At 42.1% G+C, this 18543-nt stretch overlaps 1 protein-coding gene across 4 annotated transcripts in view; it reads left to right on the forward strand.

Moving 5' to 3' along the window:
* ATXN7 (ataxin 7) overlaps positions 1-18543 on the forward strand; it is an 83081-nt gene that overhangs the window by 24625 nt on the left and 39913 nt on the right. For 3 of the 4 annotated variants that reach the window (XM_059856719.1, XM_059856722.1, XM_059856720.1), the window contains exons 3-4: positions 2152-2406; positions 2919-2987. In XM_059856719.1, the coding sequence (XP_059712702.1) occupies positions 2163-2406; positions 2919-2987 (313 nt within the window). In that variant the 5' untranslated portion in view covers positions 2152-2162. Of the gene's footprint in view, positions 1-1760; positions 2012-2151; positions 2407-2918; positions 2988-18543 lie in introns of those variants that run through there. The other variant, XM_059856721.1, reaches the window with a different exon arrangement.

Genomic DNA, 18543 nt, shown 5'->3' on the forward strand with positions numbered 1-18543 from the left:
TGGTGTTCTATGACTCTGTTTGGTCACTCGTCACTATGCTTGCTTTATGATTTGTGTAAAGTAAATAATAGAAAAACCCTTTATGAATTTGATGGACACTTGGACTTATCAAGGTTTCTTTTTCAAACTACAGCTGAGGCAGCTTTCTGACAGCTTACTCCAGGACAAAGGAAAGCTGCATGAATGAAGTTTGTAGTATAAATGAGAATATTTGACACAGAGAATATAGATCTGTCTGGAACTTGCTTTATCCTATGCCTAGAGTCTGCATTCAGCTATGGATATTATCTTAGACTCCATTTGTGAAGCACTGTTGAAGAACTCAGCTTGAAAGAAATCAGGCATAGGCTTCTTTCCTATCTGCCTTCTACACCACAAAAAAAGCTGAGATTCTGTTCAGAAGCTGTTCAGCACCTGACAGACATTTTTCTTCCAGTGATGTTCATAGCTTTAATTATAGTGTTCTATATCACAAAGTGTGCTATTTGATAATTAATCAAACAATAATGCATTTCACTCATCTTTAGACTCTGGTTCCATTAACACCTTTATTCATTCTCAGACTAAGCTGAAGAGTTTTGGGAAGCTACAGGCAGGGCAGTGTAACTGAAGCATCAGGGCCCAGCTCAAGAGCCTGATGGCCTTTAATAGTTAATCCTGCTGCCAGGGTCTGCAGCAGAAGTCAGTGAAGCTCTCTTTATCTAAATTTTATGGTGTTGGCCTTTTATGAATTTAGACTTCAAGTTGATCAGGAGGAGAGAAAAATCATGCTAGCTGCCCCGTATTAGATCTGCAATTTTACGAGATACATTCTGAGTGTGACATAAATTATCAGTTGGGTGGAACACTGAAACTATTCTTATAATTACAGCCTATGCTATTCCATGTGATGAGCTTGAATTTATAGATATTTTGTATGCATAAATTTGGAAAGAAACATCTCTAGCTTGTATAGTCCCACACTTGAAATAGAAAATTAAAATTAGCTGAGCCTGCGTGTATATGCACCTCTGCAGGTTAAACAAATTTATTTACAGCTCTGATTTCTGCTGTGTGGTTTTGCAAATACATGTATGGGATCTGTCAGCAGTCCCGTGCTATAGAGCACCTGTAGAGGAGGCAGCACATCAGATTTACATATTTTTAGCTGTTCTTCGAGGATGACAACAACTGTTACTGACAGTGGCATCAAACATGGCCAGAAATCGTTGGAGATCATGGCCTGACAGTTTGACATTGGTACTTGAACACTCTAGTGGAGAAAACTTTGTAATAAATTAATTCTAAACCCAGGGTTTTTAATCAAAGAGCTTGATTTTTGCAAAGCTTAGACTTTATTACTTGGAGTTAGCAGGTACGACAGCATCTTTTAATCCTCGCTTTTGACACGGCACGACGTCATCGCAAAGTTTAGGCAAGGGGCAAAAGAAAAAAAAAAAAAAGCCGTTTTAAAAATGTGAAATAACAATGAGAGAGTGAAATAACAATAACCCCTGGGAGACAGGTTACGGGTAAAACGAGGGCAGCAGCGCGCAGGAAACTCGTTCGGTGTCCCCCCTGTGCCGGGCGGCCGCCGCGGGCGAGGAGGGTTTGGGAGGGAGCCGGGGGGGGACGGGGACGCGCCCGCCCGGAGCGCGTTTCCTGCTCGCCGCTGCCTTTAAGGAGGCGCCGGCTTTAAGGTGGACCGGCGGTGAGGGCGGGGCGCTCCCGCCCGGCTCCGCCCGCCGCGTCGCCCTCCGGTCCGCCCCCCTGGCCGGGGCAGCGGGTGCCAGGCGGGGTTGTGATGCGGCCGTTGTTTTTGTAGGGTCGCGGGGCCGCGGTGCGGAGGTAGCCAGGCGGCCCATGGAGCTGGGGTACGCCTGGCAGGCGGCGTAGCCCTGCTCGCCCCCGCTCCCTTCCGCCGCTTTGTTAGCGCGAACACAAGCGCGCCTCACCTACACGGTGAAGAGGAAGGCAGCGCTCCCCGCACAATAATGGGCACCCGGGCGCTGCCCCCCGGGCCGCCGCAGAGGTGAGTCGGCGCCGCCGCAGGGCCGCAGGTTCCCCGCGGGGAGGAAGCCGAGCGAGCGGGCGGGCTGACAGCGCCGCGGCGCTGCCTTAAGAGCGGGGCGCCACCTTAAGCGGCCGCTGACTTTTCTCGTTACATTGTAGCAGCGGAAAGAATGTCGGCGCGGGCCGCGGGTGACGTCAGGAGGGAGCAGCGCGGCGCGGCCGCCAGGCAGCGGCAGCGGCGGCCCCGCCACGGCGAGGGAGGAGGCGGAGGAGGCGGGAGCGGCGCCGGCCCCGCCGCCACCGCAGCGGCAATGGCGGCCGTCGGGGAGCGCAGGTCCCTGCCCAGCCCCGAGGCGATGTTGGGGCAGCCCTGGAGCCACTGGGTCGATGCTGCTAAACTTCACGGGAACGACGGTGAGTGGCCGCCGAGCACCGCCACCCCCACCCCCCTCCCCCTCTCGTCCCCAGCGCACCCCGCGGGTGCCCCGGGACGGCACGGCGGGGTGCCAGGCCCGGCGGGGAGGTTGGGTCCGTTCCCACCCCCGGCGTTCGCGGCCGAGTTCGTTGTGCGGTGCGCGCCCCCCGGCCGGGCTCGGGAGCGGCGCGGAGCGGGCAGCGCCTGCCCCAGTTCCTGTAATCCGGGACACGGTGCGAGGAGGTCGGAGCCGGTCCCCGGAGCCCGGCACCTCCTGCCCTCGATTGAGCCTCGGCGTGGGGCGGGGAGCTCCCGCCGCAGGTGAGGCATCCCCGCCGCTGACAGCGGCTCCCCCGCTCCGGGGCCCAGGAGCCCTCGGTCCCTCTGTCCTGTGTTTACGGTCGCGTCCCTGCGTGTGCCCACGGGGGAACGGGCTGCAGGTCACGAGCGGGGGTCAGTCCTACCCTCTGGCTTTTCCATGGATTGAAATCTTGTGGCTTTTTGGTTTTAGGAACAGCATTAGAGGAAAGTTTCAAGGAATACGGGAGAAACCGAGAAGCGATGCGACTTTGCCGAGAAGGTGAGTGCAATTCATTCTTGAGGAAAAGTGCAAGGAGAAGTTTTCTTCTTCATAGCTACTTAGCAGAGGGGCAGGCACGGGAAAGAGAAAGGGTCAAAGTTTCCTGTCAATTTGGATTTAGGACTGGTGGCCTGTCAGTGACTGGTGTTATTAGCATTATTATTAAATTAATACTTATTTGAAAACTTCAAGTTAGGGCATAGACTGTCCTTCCTGTGTTTCTATATGTTGTTTGTTTTTTTTTCTTTAGACTATAAATAGTCCTACGGAAGCTCTGTGACCAACACTGATAAAATCTTCTCTTGAGTTACAGTATTTTTTGTTCTTGATATAATCCATGTTAGTATTTCAATACCAATCCCTTCCCCTGTCATGTCATTGTGTTATGTTTATTGCTTGGTACTCTGCTAAATGAGAGTGACCTTTCACCTGTGATTAGCAAAAGCCCATTACGGCCTAGTTTCTTGCAAGAGTAACAATGCTACTTGGAGTTGTAAGCAGATGATGAATGAAAGCTATAGATTATTATTTACTTTATAACAGGCAGAGGAAAAAAGGAAGCGATGAGTGTGATTTATTATGTTAATTTTTGTTTGTTTGTTTTTCTAGTTTAGTGATAGTTTTAGAACAGAGAAAGTTTTAGAACCTTTCTTAATACTGTTGGTTCTTGGTTCCCTCCGAGTGCCTGAGAAGTGTGCCAGAGAACAGGCCCAGCTGTTTTAAATACTAGAGCAGTTAGACCCAAGTCATTTATTTGATGTTGTAGAAATGGAAGACTGAGTTTGTAGACATGGTTTACAATCATGGGAAGCAGAACTTGCCAGCGACCTTAGGAGATGATCTGATTCAGCACTTACTGACTTGTGAGCTGCAAGCAGCAAATGAAAGCTAAAGCAAGGTGGCACAGGCTGGCAGGATTGGGAGGCGGTGATCCATGTTGAGCCTGAATCAAAATGGCTATTTTTTGTGTTCGCAGTGTTGCTAAAATTTGGAAAATACAGTTTCTAGGATCAGAGTCAGTGGTCAGTGGCATGGAAGAAAGATGCAATAGACAGCTGTGCTGCAGCCTGCAGATTCACTTGTGTTGTTTTGCCATCTTCTTAAGTGTATCTATGAGTTCTTAGGCACTTGAAAAATCACTTCATTACTTCATTGCCAAGTCCTAGTCTAATCATTGTGCTGGATATGTAATTCATTTTTCTGAATAGGCAAATCATTCAAATGTTAAAAAAGCATTTACAACAATAAATACACACATTATACTAGTGAAGATTTTACCAATAAGGATTTTCATACATTTGCTCTTATTTCTACCTATTAAAATGCAAGCATCTAAGATTCCTAGATTCTGAAGATTAGCTGGCAGGGTAAAGAATAATCTATCCTATTTTTTTTCCCACTAGAGAGAGATCATGAAACTGTTTTTGTGCAGGCTGATCGCTGAGACACACCTTTTCTGCACTGACTCCAACCATATGAATGATTTGTAGGGTTGTGAGTTGAAGGAATTTCATAAAATACTTTGAGAATTAAAAGTGAAACTTAGTAGCCCTGTCAGGCTTCCAGAAGTCTATTTATTTTGGTTGCTTTATGACATATGAATGAGACACTGACTTGGCATATACCTGTAGCTGGCCTGTAGGGAGCTTTGCCCGCTGCAAAATAGAGCTAAAATAGTATTAATTAAGTTTAGATTAACTTAACTTAAGGAACTAGGGGAGCAGCAAACATGCCAGCATGTGTATGTGTTATCAAATAAAACTTTGAAAATGCTGTAAATGATTCATTTTCCCAGGAAGAATTTTACATTCAAAATTGAGGAACAAACATTTATAAAGTAAATGAATTTTCTAAACCTTGGTTCTTAACACAGAAGGGTGAACCAAAAGTATGATTTTTGTTAAATCCGCTTTAACCTCAAGACTTTTGTCGTGGTACCCCACAGTATTTTAAATACAAGTAACAACAGAACTCCTTGTGTAAAGAAAGTTATTTCTCTACAGATTGGGAGTTGACTCTGAGGCCCAACTTCACAAAAGGATTTCAAGGTTATTTAGGCTAATTTAACCTTGCATTGCAACTCTTCCAGTTTGCATAAAATAACTAAATATTCATGGCCTGGAGAGGGAGCAGAAGAAGGAACATGGCTTTACAGCCCACATATTAGAATTGGGTTCAAAACCAAGAACCATTTTCTTTATTTAACAATTGTCAGGCTCCCACTGGCCTGTGTCCCCACTGGGCTATGGGTGGTAGTTGTTTCTTTTCCCACATGCTGTTTTTCTCCATCTCCTGGTGGGAATGGCCTCACCCTCAGCATGCCTGCTGGCAAGAGGTGGATTTCAGCCTCACAGGCAGTTGAGTTTGTGTCTCCTGAATGAAGAGTGTTCCTCTTGTTATAACACTGTATTAGAAAAGGGACTTTAACATTGCCAGCTTCTCCTTTTGTCAAGCTTTAAAGGCAAAGAATGATGGATGCTATTTTAAAGGAATAAAGGAGGATGTAACTGTGTAATTCCAGGGCAGTATTTGCAAGGAGTGGAGAGAGGCAGGATTTCAGACACACCTTTGTCAGTGGCACTTTCTATTTGCTGATCAGGCAGCTCCTCTCTCAGCATTTTAGTGGTTGTGAAGCCTGATGAGTCCTTAATACCTGTTAATGATGCTAGTTCCATGCAGGGATCAGGAAACGTTTGTTTTGGGTTTTTTTTCTGTATCTAACCCTCCTTGCCATAACCAAGCTCACATTAAAGTAAGAACTAGAATTTGAGTTTGGGCTTCCCAAACTCCCAGTGTTTGTGTCTCATACTTCCATGTTTCTTTTTCACTGCTCTTACATGCCTTCTGTTCTGCTAATACATAATATTAAATCTTTCCTGCTGAGATACTCACTGACCTTCATAAAAGTGAGAAACTCACTGGATACTTTCCTATATGTTGCTTTTTGAGACAGTAACAGTCCACACTAAGCTTTGATGTAGAAATCAGCTGCAGGAATAAGATATGGGCCCAATGGACTTGACTTGCTCTTGGTATGGAAAATCCCCAAGAGATGGAAGTGAGAGAGGGATACCCAATGGTATGGGAAGATTTTACTTTAAAATAAGTCCTTAACTTTACTTTGAATTTGTACACTGAAACCTTCTTCTGCTGAGCAATCCTATCAAGGTAAGAACATGTTAGAAGCAATTGTGCTCATTAGTTATTTTCATATGTAATTGATGTGACAGAATCTTTTGGCTCATGTAGTCACTTAATTACTTACTGCTTTGTGAACCAGCTAAAGGTGTGAATCCCCTGCCACTCACTTGTGCTGAGATGAAGCAAGGATAGCATGTTGCATTGTAATATGTAGATGAATTCCAAAACAGCAAGGTAGAAAATCTCATCCTCTTCATGCATTTTTCCTGTATTTTAAAATGAAACTTTGCTGAAGTGCATCTTCCAGAGTTGTGTGATGGTGGGAGCGAGTGCTATTGCATGCTGCCAAAATGTTTGCAGTCACTCAGTTCATCTTGGAGGTGCAGTAGATCTTAAAAGGAGTTTGATGTGTCTGTAGTACCTGACACTGTTTGATTTGAAAAAAAAAACATTCTTTCATATCAAACCTCATAATCAGTGCTTGAAACAGTTTTTCAGGAGATCCTTGCTAACTTGTGCTGAATTTAGTTTGCTTTTAAGGATTTTTCTAGCCCATTGTTGGAAAGAGGATCTCTAAATAGAACTATGCCTGTGAGTGTAGAGTTCATGCGTGGTAACTTTGACAGGCTTCAACAGAGGCAACTGTTGCTTCTTGCAAAATTTAACAACAGGTTGGCTCATTTTGCTCTGTGAAAGAGTAGAGAAGCTGTGGATAGAAACAGTGAGGACCAAAGTTGTTTAGTGGGGCTCAGGGCCTAACCCTCTCCCACCACCAAGGAACTCTTGACTCTCCCCTCAACCAATAGCTAAAGGTTGTCGTGTATGTTCCTTTCAATAAAACAAAAACATGGGGGAAAAATTCAAAATAAGAAACCCAAAACCAAGCCATTCCCACCCCCAAATCTGTATTTGAGAGTCAGAGAGATACAACCCATGTACAACATAATTAAATACACCATTACTTTATTAATTTGTACAACCCTTTTGAAGTGGTTGGGATAAAAGTCTGTTATATTCTTATACTGACTCATAAAATAAATTTGAAATACTTAAAATTACAAGAAAAGAAACTATGGCATCTCAGATGGGAAAATAAAAGCAGGGGGAGCAGAAAAAAGGATTTGGATAGACAATTTAAAATTGAATGTTTTTTTTAAAGTGTATTCAGTGCATACTGAAACGATGGTGTCTTTACTGGAGCTTAAGCACCTCATTCTTTCAGTTACACACACAGCCCCTTTTTGAGTTTGTTTGGGTATTTTTGTGTGTGTTACATCCTTTGAGAGGTGAATCCCTTGCTGCTGTCTATTTCAAGCACTTCACTCATACTGTCACCATAACTTAGAGTTAACTGGTAACAAAGTAGAGGAGGAGGACAGAACATCTGTAACTTGGGTCCCTGGTCAGAATTGGTGTTGGCTGTGGGGTGATGTAGCACAGCGCCAGTCTTACAACTTTTAGAATATGCTGTCGTAAAAAAGCAAGCAGTGAGTTTTCTGTGGGAATGCAGATTGTCAGTTTTTGGTGGGCACCTTCAGAAGACACTCTGGAAGGTTTAGTGACAGTAGGAATTAGTCAGGAGAGCAGGTGGGAGCAAACTCTGTTCATCGTGTCACCTGGTAACAGCTGAACTTCTGGTCTTTGACAGTTAATATATCTTGGGGATTTAAAAAAAAGGCTCTGTGAACCTCTAGGGCATTCAGCAGAAGCTTTGAGGTTTGATTATATTAATTGCTATTAATGGAAGTTGCCAGAGCTGTGACAGTACTAAGAGCCATGTGATGAACTCTTGTTCTTCTTCAGCTCTTTCTGGGCAGGGTTGAGCACTGAAATCCAGCCCTGGGAGGCTCACCAGAAGCATCTTTATCACATAGACCCGAGGTCTAGAATTTTCCCAGCAGCAGGTTCCATAAATAATTAAAGCACTGCTGAAACTTCTGTTCCAATATTAAGTTGTAAATACAAGTAAGAGACAGCATCTTATTTCAAATTTAAATTTGTTTTTACTCAGCCTTGGGAGGTGCTTAGTTGAGTTGATTTTTTGTTGTGTCAGATTGTATCAGAGAGATGCTTAGAGCGCTCTATAATCCTTGCCTACCTGCAAATACACTTGTGAGAATTTTTAATAATTTGAAATAAATATTTTAAGGTAGCAGTACAAAGTGCCATGCTCCTTTTCTGACATTCTGCATAGCTCTTCACAGTCTGTAATCAGATAAATCTCTTCTTCATTTCATTGCATTTTAATTGACTATTTACACAAATTGTTTTAAGGTTTTGTGGACTGGTTATCATAAAACAATTACAGGGAGACTTTAAAATTGCCTTGAACTGTTTAGGAAGATTGTGGAGGTTTTATGAGATTGCTTGAAAAACATGCAATTTGAAAGGATGCCTCTTCTGAAATTGTCTGCAGTGATTGGCCCTAATTTTTTACTTGGTTCTTTTTTTCCTTTAAATCCAAGTTCTGTTTACAATATTTAATTATTTCTGATAGGATGAGTCAGGTGTTATAAATAGAATATTGTGATGTTAGACTGCAAGTTAGAACTGTGTCATCTCATATGTTTTAAAGATACTTGGCAGGTTTTAGGTATTACCATAATATTAGTGTGGTATTGCAAGGGCTTGGGGACTTTGGATGCAAGTGCAGCCACAAGACTGTCTTGATCTGTCCATAACATGTGAGGAGGCAGGATATTTTCTTTTTTATAAGAACATTTTGAAATAGTTGTCTGTACACACACATAACAGTCAGGAATTCACTGTTATCTAATCCTTCTTAAGTGGTATGTATGATTAGCTAGGTTATCCCCGTGCAGAAGAGGTGATGTCTTGATAATACTTAGTTAAAGGTTGGTTTTTGAAGTGTTTCTGTGCTATGTTAACAACAAAAACTCAGTGAGAACAATGCAATAAATATGTAGAAATGTGACTTTCATACAAGATGGTAACTTTATCATCTAAGTAGAGCAGGAAAGACAAAAAGGCTTAGTGAAGGATACTTTTAAATAAATTGGGTTAAGAGGATGCAGATTACTCTCTCTAAGGTAACTATTTTAAAAGGTATTTCTTCCATTGCAGCAGATCTATAAACATGAATGTCTCCAGTTCTTACAGCTCTCCTGGCTATGCCCAGCCTGTGGCTGGAACTGCTGAACGCTGTCTGGGCATAGGTGTGATCTCTTGTCTCACAAGACAGAAAAGATTTCATCTTTCACAAACCATTGTAATATTTGACTTGTAATTAACTATTCTAAATAATCTCTAGGATGCTTGAAAATTCTTTCTCTTCCTGTGTAATGAATGAAATAATCCACTGCTGTGGAACTTCTCCATATGTACAATATTCAATGTTATTTCCTAGGCATTCTTACAATGTAGGTGACAGCATAGAGATGAATAGAGCTTTGTACTTACATTTCAAGTTTTTTAGCAGCAAGTGTTAAAATCTGACAAAGGGAATTCAAAGTCCAATGTAGCAGAGTAGCATGATTATAAAAGCAGTTGTCACAGAAGGCAATAAATTTATTGTAATCTGTGTTCCCACTGCTAGAAGGCTTTGCTCAGTGAAAATCCTTCCCTGCTTGTGCAGGCTGTGTGCAGCTGTGAGCCAGGACTGGTGCTGGTGGCTCTCACACGGGTTCTTGTGGCAAGTCAGACACCCGTGGTAAGCCCAGGTACTACAGGGTATGGCAGGATGTGACTTCATCAAAGTAAACTGCACATGCAGCTGCTCCCACATGGCTTGGAGTCATGATTGCTGGGTTTGGAAATGGCAAATACTCTGGGCTATTGGCTCAGGTAGATTAGAAATACTCAAATGCTCAATTAGTTGTGTGTGCACATGCCCATCAGCCCTGTGGAATAAGCTGGTTTGTGGTAACATGTTCCAGATGAGAAAGATGGTTTATTTACAAGCTCACCCCCACCCTGATCTCCACTTCTGATAGCTTTGGCATAGCTCATGGATAAACTTCATTGATAATACAAGGGGAAAAGGATAATTGGTTATGCCTTATTTTTCTGGTGGGGGGATTATAATAGGCAGAAAACATGCAGTGTTCTTGATCTGCTCCTCCTTCTGTTGCTAAGCAGGACTTGAATCTTCATCAACTGTCTGTAATGCAACAGAAAATGCAGCTTTCTCAACTGGCACTGAAAAAATATGTACAAAAGAGCTGAAGGACTAAAATCCTGTAGGGAGCAACTGAGGCTAAGTCCATATTGCTTTGGTTCTGAAATCTAGAGCTCTCATTGTTTTCTTTGCAAGCAAGTTGGTTGGATGCCTTCTTTCTGATACAGTTGCCTGGAAGTCCTACAGCAGCTTGCCATAAAATGAAGTGTGGAGGCTTTAAAGAATTAAATTTGCAAATCAAGTCCTATGATGAATACACAGTAAATTGGATGTTTGCTTTCCATGGACATAAAATTCTGTTGTATTTTACTCTTCATAAATTTAACTTTGAGTCTATGGTTTTATTCATTGACTGGCTGAGTGGTGTAGTAGATGCTGTGAGTAGGAAGATGAGAGTTCTGATGGTTTATTAAGTGTTACCTGGGGATGTGGGGTCTTGCTGTGAGCCACTGAAATCAGCAGAGTTTTTCTTGTGACTGGAAGGAGAATGTAGAATCAGGTTGTGGGGCTCAGTGGGTGAGAGAGGAGACAGCCATGTTCACTGCAACCTCATGATCAGACAGACACCAAAGGTACTTCACTATGCAAACATTTAATTGTCAGTCCCTAGATATTGCAGCCATGGCTTTGTCAAGGTGTATATACCCTAAATTACACCCTCTGGCTATTGTTTCAGGCAAAACTACAGAGGAAAATCTGTATCAGTTTACACCTAGGGTGTGGTTCTACAATCTTTTTTTTTTTTCCTCCTAGTAATGCTGGATTAAGCAGCTCCTGTCTCTGCTGAGTGAAACACTTGTGAAATAATAGTTGTATTCTAACTGTAAAGTTGTTTCCAAAATAAGGTGATGGCTGCTTAAAGGAGAACCTTAAATTTCCATCAGGTGTTTGGTCTGGACATCTAGAATTCATTGGACTGTGCTTGATTATGTATCTTTTCAGAGTGAACCTGATTAGATTTTTGCATGTCTGCCTAGAAGACTCTATAGCATAATAGATCTTGTATCTTGGATGTCTTTGAGTGTTAAAGATCTCGTGTCAGTGAATAACCACAGTGTAAATCAGAACCAGTTGTAAATGGTGTATTGTGAAAACTAAACAAGTAAGAACTAGTTGTTGTTATTATTTGTTAGTATTCTTTTTAAAAATTCCTTTTTCATAATTAGTTACGTCAGGAGGCCAGGTAATAGAAATTGGAAGTTTTTCTAACATACTTGAGGTGATTCCCAGTAACTCTGTGAACTGGAGAAAATGCCATTTGAATTTGTGTTACTGTGCTGAACTAGACTTACAGCATCATTTATCTTTATCTTTTACTGGAGGGCTGTCACAAATTATGCCAAAAGGAGAAAGAAGCATCATTTATACAGTACACATAAATGTGTTCCATACCAAATACTCCTTTTATCCCTTCAGAAGAAATCTATAGTTGTGTGGAATATCCAGAAGCCTCAAACGCTGCAAAGGTTTGGGTTAACTGGCAGCATTTTTGATGGGTATGTCAAAGGAATAGAAAGTGTTCCCAATAGTCAGACAGTGTGTGTGTTGGATTATTGAGACAGCCATATAAAATAATTTGGAAAGCACTTTTCAAAATAATACATTTTCCAAAGAATTTCTCCACTTTTCCCAGAAAATGTTAAAATCATCTATTTCATTCCTGTTCAATTAGAATGACTCTAGAAATATATTAAAGGAGTTTAACTTACCTCTGAGAACTAGAAGGCTTTGCTAGGCTTTGGTTTATAATGAATATAATTTTGGGATTTAGGATATTGTCCTGGTTTGACACTGGCCAAATGCCAGGCACCCATGACAGTCACTCACTCACACTCCCCTGCTACAGGTGGGCAGAGGAGAGAAAAATTTAATAAAGGCTTGATGAGTTCAGATAAGGACCAGGAGAAAACACTCTAAAGGCCTGACAGGCTCAACTTAGAGGCACAAAGTGAATTTATTACTAACAAAGTCACAGGAGGATAATGAGAAGTAAAATAAGCCCTTAAAACACCTTTTCTTCCCCCAGCCATTCCCTCCTTCCCACCAACAGCACAGGGAGACAGTGCATGGGGGATTTGGTCAGTTCAGCACTGAGGTTTTCTTTCACTGCTCCGGGAGAGGAGTCCTTCCCCTGTGAGGCTGTGGGGTCCCTCCCACGGGGGACAGTTCTCTGTGAACTTCTCCAGTGTGGGTCCACTCTCACCTGCTGCAATGTGAATTCCCCCCAGGGGCACACAGTCCTCCCAAAACTGCTGCAGTGTGGGTCACCCTTCCACAGGGTGCAGTCCTCCAAGGACAGGCTGCTCCAGCCTGGAATGGCCCTCTCTCTCCACCTGGTCTCCTGCTGGACCCCAGCCTCCTCCAGGCATCCACACACTCCAGCATGGGCAGCTCCCCCATGGATTCTCCCGGGCTGTGGGTGGATCTCTGTATCCCCCATGGATTCTCCTGGGCTGTGGGTGGATCTCTGCATCCCCCATGGATTCTCCTGGGCTGTGGGTGGATCTCTGCATTCCCCATGGATCCCCATGGGCTGTGAGTGGATCTCTGCATCCCCATGGATCCCACAGGTTGCAGAGGCTCAGCTGCTCCACCATGGTCTCACCATGGCTGCAGAGGAATCTCGGCTCTGGCTCCTGGAGCACCTCCTCCCCCTCCTTCACTGCCTCTGGTGTCTCCATGTTGTTTCCCTCACATGTTCTCACCTCCTCCTCTTCTCTGGCTAGGAAAAAACTGTGTCCCACTTTGTTTTGATTTTCTTCTCAAATCTGTTATCACAGAGGTGTTACAGCCTCTGTAACTGGCTCAGTTTTGGCCAGCAGCATGTCCATCCTCAGAGCCATCAGAACTGGCTCTGCTGGGCATGGTGACAGCTTCCAGCAGCTTCTCACAGCACCCACCTCTGTGGCCACCCCAATACCAAAAACCAGGCTGTGCAAAACCAACATAGATGTTCAGATAATTTGTTTTTAAAACATAGAATCTGTGTTTGAATGTGTCTGTTCTGCTCAGCTAAGAGAGATGGCAGTTGTCCTGCTCTCACTGGTATTAAATAAAAGTATTTGAGAGGAAAGGCATAAATTAATTTCCTGATAGGCAGCATTTACTTCATAAAAGTACTTAAAGATGAATTCCCAAAAGCAATTTTGTTTTTCATTTCTGTGAAGTTGTGTTACTCAAATCAACTGTCCAGAAATCCTGCTTGTTAAGGAGCTTCTGTTCCACATTGTAGTTTGTAATTTATAGAGAAGTTTTGAGCCAAATTCAATATATCTGTGTTACCTACCAAAGGCAGTGTAATATGTGTTTATAATTCTTGTCCTAAATACAGAGTTGGGGCTTTCTGTGGCCAAGTGATGGAGGGAAGACTTTTTCTACCAGTTGTGTTGTGAGATATTAGGGGAAATATCAATGTCTGAGCTGTACCTGATAGGGTTTGATTAGGGTTTGTATCTAGGCTGGACAGAGCCTCTCCTTGTCTGATATTTCTTCTGTAGAACATGCTTTAACAGCCAGCTGACTGTGCCTGGCTGTTTCAGCACCACTATTTCCATGGGGTGTTTGGAGAAGTCCTAAATGCATCAGTCCTTGTTTGAGAAGTTTCCTTTTGGTTCTGCCTGACTCCCACCTTGTGCCCTGAAATGTAGGGACACAGACCACTGTGTCATTTGCTGGAATAAAACTTGTAAGTTTCTTTTCTTGTTTTTATGGCCTGAATTTAATGATCTGAAGTGTTAGCTTGATAGTCTAGGAGACAAGAATACTATTTTTATCCTCAGAGTAGAGCAGAGGAGTAAAATCTTCAGTGTGCTGTCAACATGTCTCATCTGAGACTTGTTTACAACTGCCTGGGATGCAAAAGGGGTCCTCTGTGGAACAGTGCAATTCTCTGTCCTCCTGCTGACACCATCCAAAATTCTCCTGGATAACCACAATGATGTGAAGAAAGGCCCCTGTCCCTGGAAAGGGCAAAAATCACAGCCTGGGTAGATGGTGCTCTTCATTATGAAATAGGAAGACATGATGGTAAGGTGCAACATCTGCAGTTTTATTTATAATTTAATTTATTTATAATTTAATCCCTCCAAGAGTTTTCTTGCACTTGGTGACCAAGGTCTTGCAGGAAGCGTGGCGTCGTTTGTCATCGCAGTGCCCGGGGTGATGTCACTGACTCATGGGAGCATTTGGGGTGTCCCTACTGTTATGGTGGCCTGGCAGTACTCTTTCTTGGACTCCTTTGGCATTTTTCCCCACATGTTCCACGCTGTTGCTGGAAGCAAAAGCTTTTGAGCCATTTCCAAACCCAAAGCAGTGCATTGTGGGCCAGCACTGGGAGGACTGGATCAACAAGTTTGGCAGCAGCAGCTTTGGCTTCCTGCCTACCCTGGATAGGCACCAGTAGAGATTGCCTAAGTCTCCCAGTGAGTTTGAGCTGAAGATCCCAGCCTAGGTCCTGAAAGTCATGTGTGTACAACTGCTGTGCCTGGCAGAGGATCTGCCTCTGTTGTAAACTGTGGTTTTGTTATCCTGGATATGTTTGCAGTAGTTATCTTTTATCTGCTTTAGGAAGGTAGATATTCTATTTGTTTTCAGTGTACTGGAGGGTGGTAAACTCTACGAATTTGTTAAAATATCAAAGGATCCTGTTTACCTTTCAGTTTTCTGTTGTCTATTTAATCTTACTGTTTTCATCCTGAGTCATCCAGGGGCAGTTTAATGGTGCTCTGAAGTGTCCTTTTCTGTGTGTTTTTGAAATACCAACTCGGTGTTCTTTGTTGTGCCTGTTCCTTAATACTGACCCCGTGTGTCTTCTGTGACTTCCTCTTTGCAAACAGGCTTCATCTTGTGACACAGTGCATCAGGACCACCACTTGAGGTCTGGGGGTTTCCTGGGGGAGCAGGACACCACTTGCCTGTGTCTCATTGCACAGTTGTGCTCTGAATATGTCTAATCTTGAATCTGCATAAGGATGACTTTGTCGTGCTGCTTATATAATCAGGTTTATTGGTTTTATGTCCTTTTTGACATGAGATGTCTAAAAATTAAAGCTGATGCCTATTTCAGTAATTTTTCCTTAGAGTAGAGCATTTTGCTCCCAAGCTGGCCAAAGAAAGGGAGAAAAGTTCTTTTTTTCACCTCCCACTGTGTGTTTAGGTCCATTCATACATATCCAATACCTTCTTCCCAAGTGTGATGAGTACTGTTATCTGCAGAGAGACCAGAGGAGGGAAGTAGTCTTAAAAGTATCTGCCAGAAATGTGAGTTGGACCAAACCAACCAACCAAATCAAAACATTAAGTAGTCTGAGCAAATTCTTTTCTCCTTTCCTTTTATTGTGTTCTGCTGAAGGTGTTACTTTCTGTGTACATCACAAGTGGGCTGGTGTTCTGGTTATGTTAAAGAGGCCCAGACCATGAAAGAGCAGAAAAACTACTTTAAAGCGGTTCAGTCCTTTCAGATCTTCTGCATGTATAACGTGATCTAAATTATCTTAATTTTTTAATACATCTTACTTTAAAAATATTTAAAGTTGCCATCCTTCCCAACCCCTTTCCGTTGAAGAGTGAAATTGGTGATTTCAGTAGTGGAGAGTTAGTGCCAGATACAGAAGAATAACACCTAATGCAGATTTGTTCGCTCAGTGTTTTCAAAGTTTTTTGGGTTTTTTTTTCCTCTGTAACACACATATCATGTATTTTATGTGTAATGTTTGGAGATGGAATTTTGGAAGATTTTGTGAAGACAGGCTCCGACAATAAGGCAAATATCTCCTAACAGTGAAGACATACATCTTGGAATAAGGATAGCGGTGGGTTTCATCTAAAGAGGAGGTGACATGCAAAGGCAAAACCTAAATTTCTTCTTTAGAACAATTCAAAATTCCATAACAATAAAAAAAATGCACTTCCATAAAGATTTTTTAGGCTGAACTGTGTTTGTGTTGTATCACAAATAACCAGCAGTGAAATTACTGACCTTATTCTGTGAATGGGTAGCCTGATTTTTCTTCCCTGCTTACCTATTTAATTCATACAACTGTGTGTCAGAGGGCAGCTAGCACAGGTTTAAAGCCTAACCCTTCTGAACAGGTGGGTCCCCTCGTGGAAGGAAATCTCTGATGACAGTAGCTCTGTATGTGCTGGTATATATCAATTGTAAGAAGTAAAGACTCAGGGTTTACCAGTTCCTCAGCTAGATAATTGAAATAGTCATATTTCTTTGTCTAAAGGTATGCAATAGTTCAAAATACTTTGTGTAATTACATATGTGTTCAAGTACATAACAAGTAGGTTAGCCCTTTTACTGCACTATAACAAGAAAAACACTGTTTTATTTTACACTTTATCTTCTGATCTTATTAACTATCACAGTACTGTTGGGGTTTTTTGCTATAGTACATTTATATGCCTGTTGCTGTGCAAGTTACATTATTATATTTTTATTGTATCAAATCAAGTCCCAGTAAATCTGCAAAGCAAAGGAGGTAAATTTTACTGAAAAAACTAATAGTGCCTGCCAAATTGAGAGGAGTGAGGAAGTGTAAGCTGGTATGTGAAAATCAACAGTCATCAGTTTCCTTATGGCTATATGAGGCATTATTGAAACAGTCTTATTTTTGAGGTGGATGTTCCAGTGCATGGAGAAAATGGGAGTGGCAGGGGTGGGGTGGTTTTAGGTAGTTGGCTTGCCTAATAAAAGAAAATATTGATATACAATTCAGTTGACAGGTCCTGTGTGTTGTTTTCCTTACTTTTTTTTTTTTTTTTGAATGTGCTGATTTGCTCCCTCAGGTATCAGGTGCATGATGTGAAAACTCAGTGTTCTTTGCACAAAGATGTGTTGTCTTTTTACAGTTAAGGAATTAACAGCTTGCTGCTGTCATATGGGAATTTGGGCTGTGGCCAGCAGGGAAGAGGTAGAAGGATGAGCACTGTGCATGTCCCAGGTAGCAGGGAAAAAGGTGCACTTTATTATTGCTAAATTTCGGGGTGTTCTCCTGTCACAAGAGATGTAGTCATGGGCACATTGTGTTCCTCCAGCTCCCACTAGTAAGAAAATGTGTAAATGGAAGTGGCTGTTACTGCTCTGCTCTGTCAGTTACTGAGTTACAGCCAGCACCCAGTCAAATGGCTGGATGTGGACAGTCACACAGGAAAGGGGCAAAAATGCCACGCTTATGCCAGGTTTATTTTCCCTTAAAAGCGTGCCTAGGTAGGAGATGGGAGAGGCTGGGAAGCCTGGAACATGTTCACCACTTGCAGTCACGTCGTATCAAAATACTTCTGCTGTGTTGAGCAGCTTTATGTAAACTGTGAGTTTAGGTTTAAATAAAACAAACTTCCTTTTTCCTACTCCAGAAGTACAGCTGCTGCAGAGTACATGGAGTGCTGTGCGTGAAACAGGAGAAAAATACCAAACCTGTTGATGTTAGAACAATTCATAATTGTAGTGTGCTGCAGGCTGTGACTTAAGATACATTTTAGAATATTCTATAGGTGATTTATTTCAGTTTAATTGAGGCTGTGTTTGACTAGTGGCTTATCTAGAACTTTTCTCCCCCCTCATGGTAGGTTTTCTGCATAATAATTGAAGTGTTTCTGTGTACACTTTCATATTAGCTTAGTCCAGATTTTAATTTTACTGTTCAAATTATAGGGTTTCATTCCCTGAATCCAGTTTCATTTTTGTGTCATAATTGCAAAACTCAATTAATTTTTGAGGGTTCCTTAAGCTATTTTAGAATTGTTTGGGTTTTTTTACAGAAAAACATAAATAATAGTTTGTTGGCTTTCCCAAAATACAGCAGTGGCACTATGAGATCATGCTAACTAAAAATAATGCATGACTTTGAATGAAGATATCTTACATGACAAATTTTGTTCAACATTTGTGTAATATACAAATTGGTTGGAGAAATTAAAAGTATCTTTAGGTCTGAAAACTCATTAAAAAATTAATGGAAATGGTTTTTGCAGATGACTGACTTCATTCAAGTTGGTGATGAAAAATTGATGTAACAGGATACGATGTGAGGGGGAGACTTATAAAGCTTTTCAGATTAAAATATGCTATTTGTGTTTCATTGAGAAATTTACTCATTAGTCTTTCTACAGACAATTCTCTGTAACCTTCTTCACTGAAATTATTTATTGTTCTGTACAATCAACTTAGAAAACCTGTTTAATAGCTTGAATGAGGAATTTGACATGCATTTTGAGTTAGATTTTCAAAGAAATTATTTGTTTGTAGATGAATTCATATACAAAGAATTTAAC

This window comes from Haemorhous mexicanus, chromosome 11 (assembly GCF_027477595.1).
Source record: "Haemorhous mexicanus isolate bHaeMex1 chromosome 11, bHaeMex1.pri, whole genome shotgun sequence".
NCBI classification, from domain to species: domain Eukaryota; kingdom Metazoa; phylum Chordata; class Aves; order Passeriformes; family Fringillidae; genus Haemorhous; species Haemorhous mexicanus.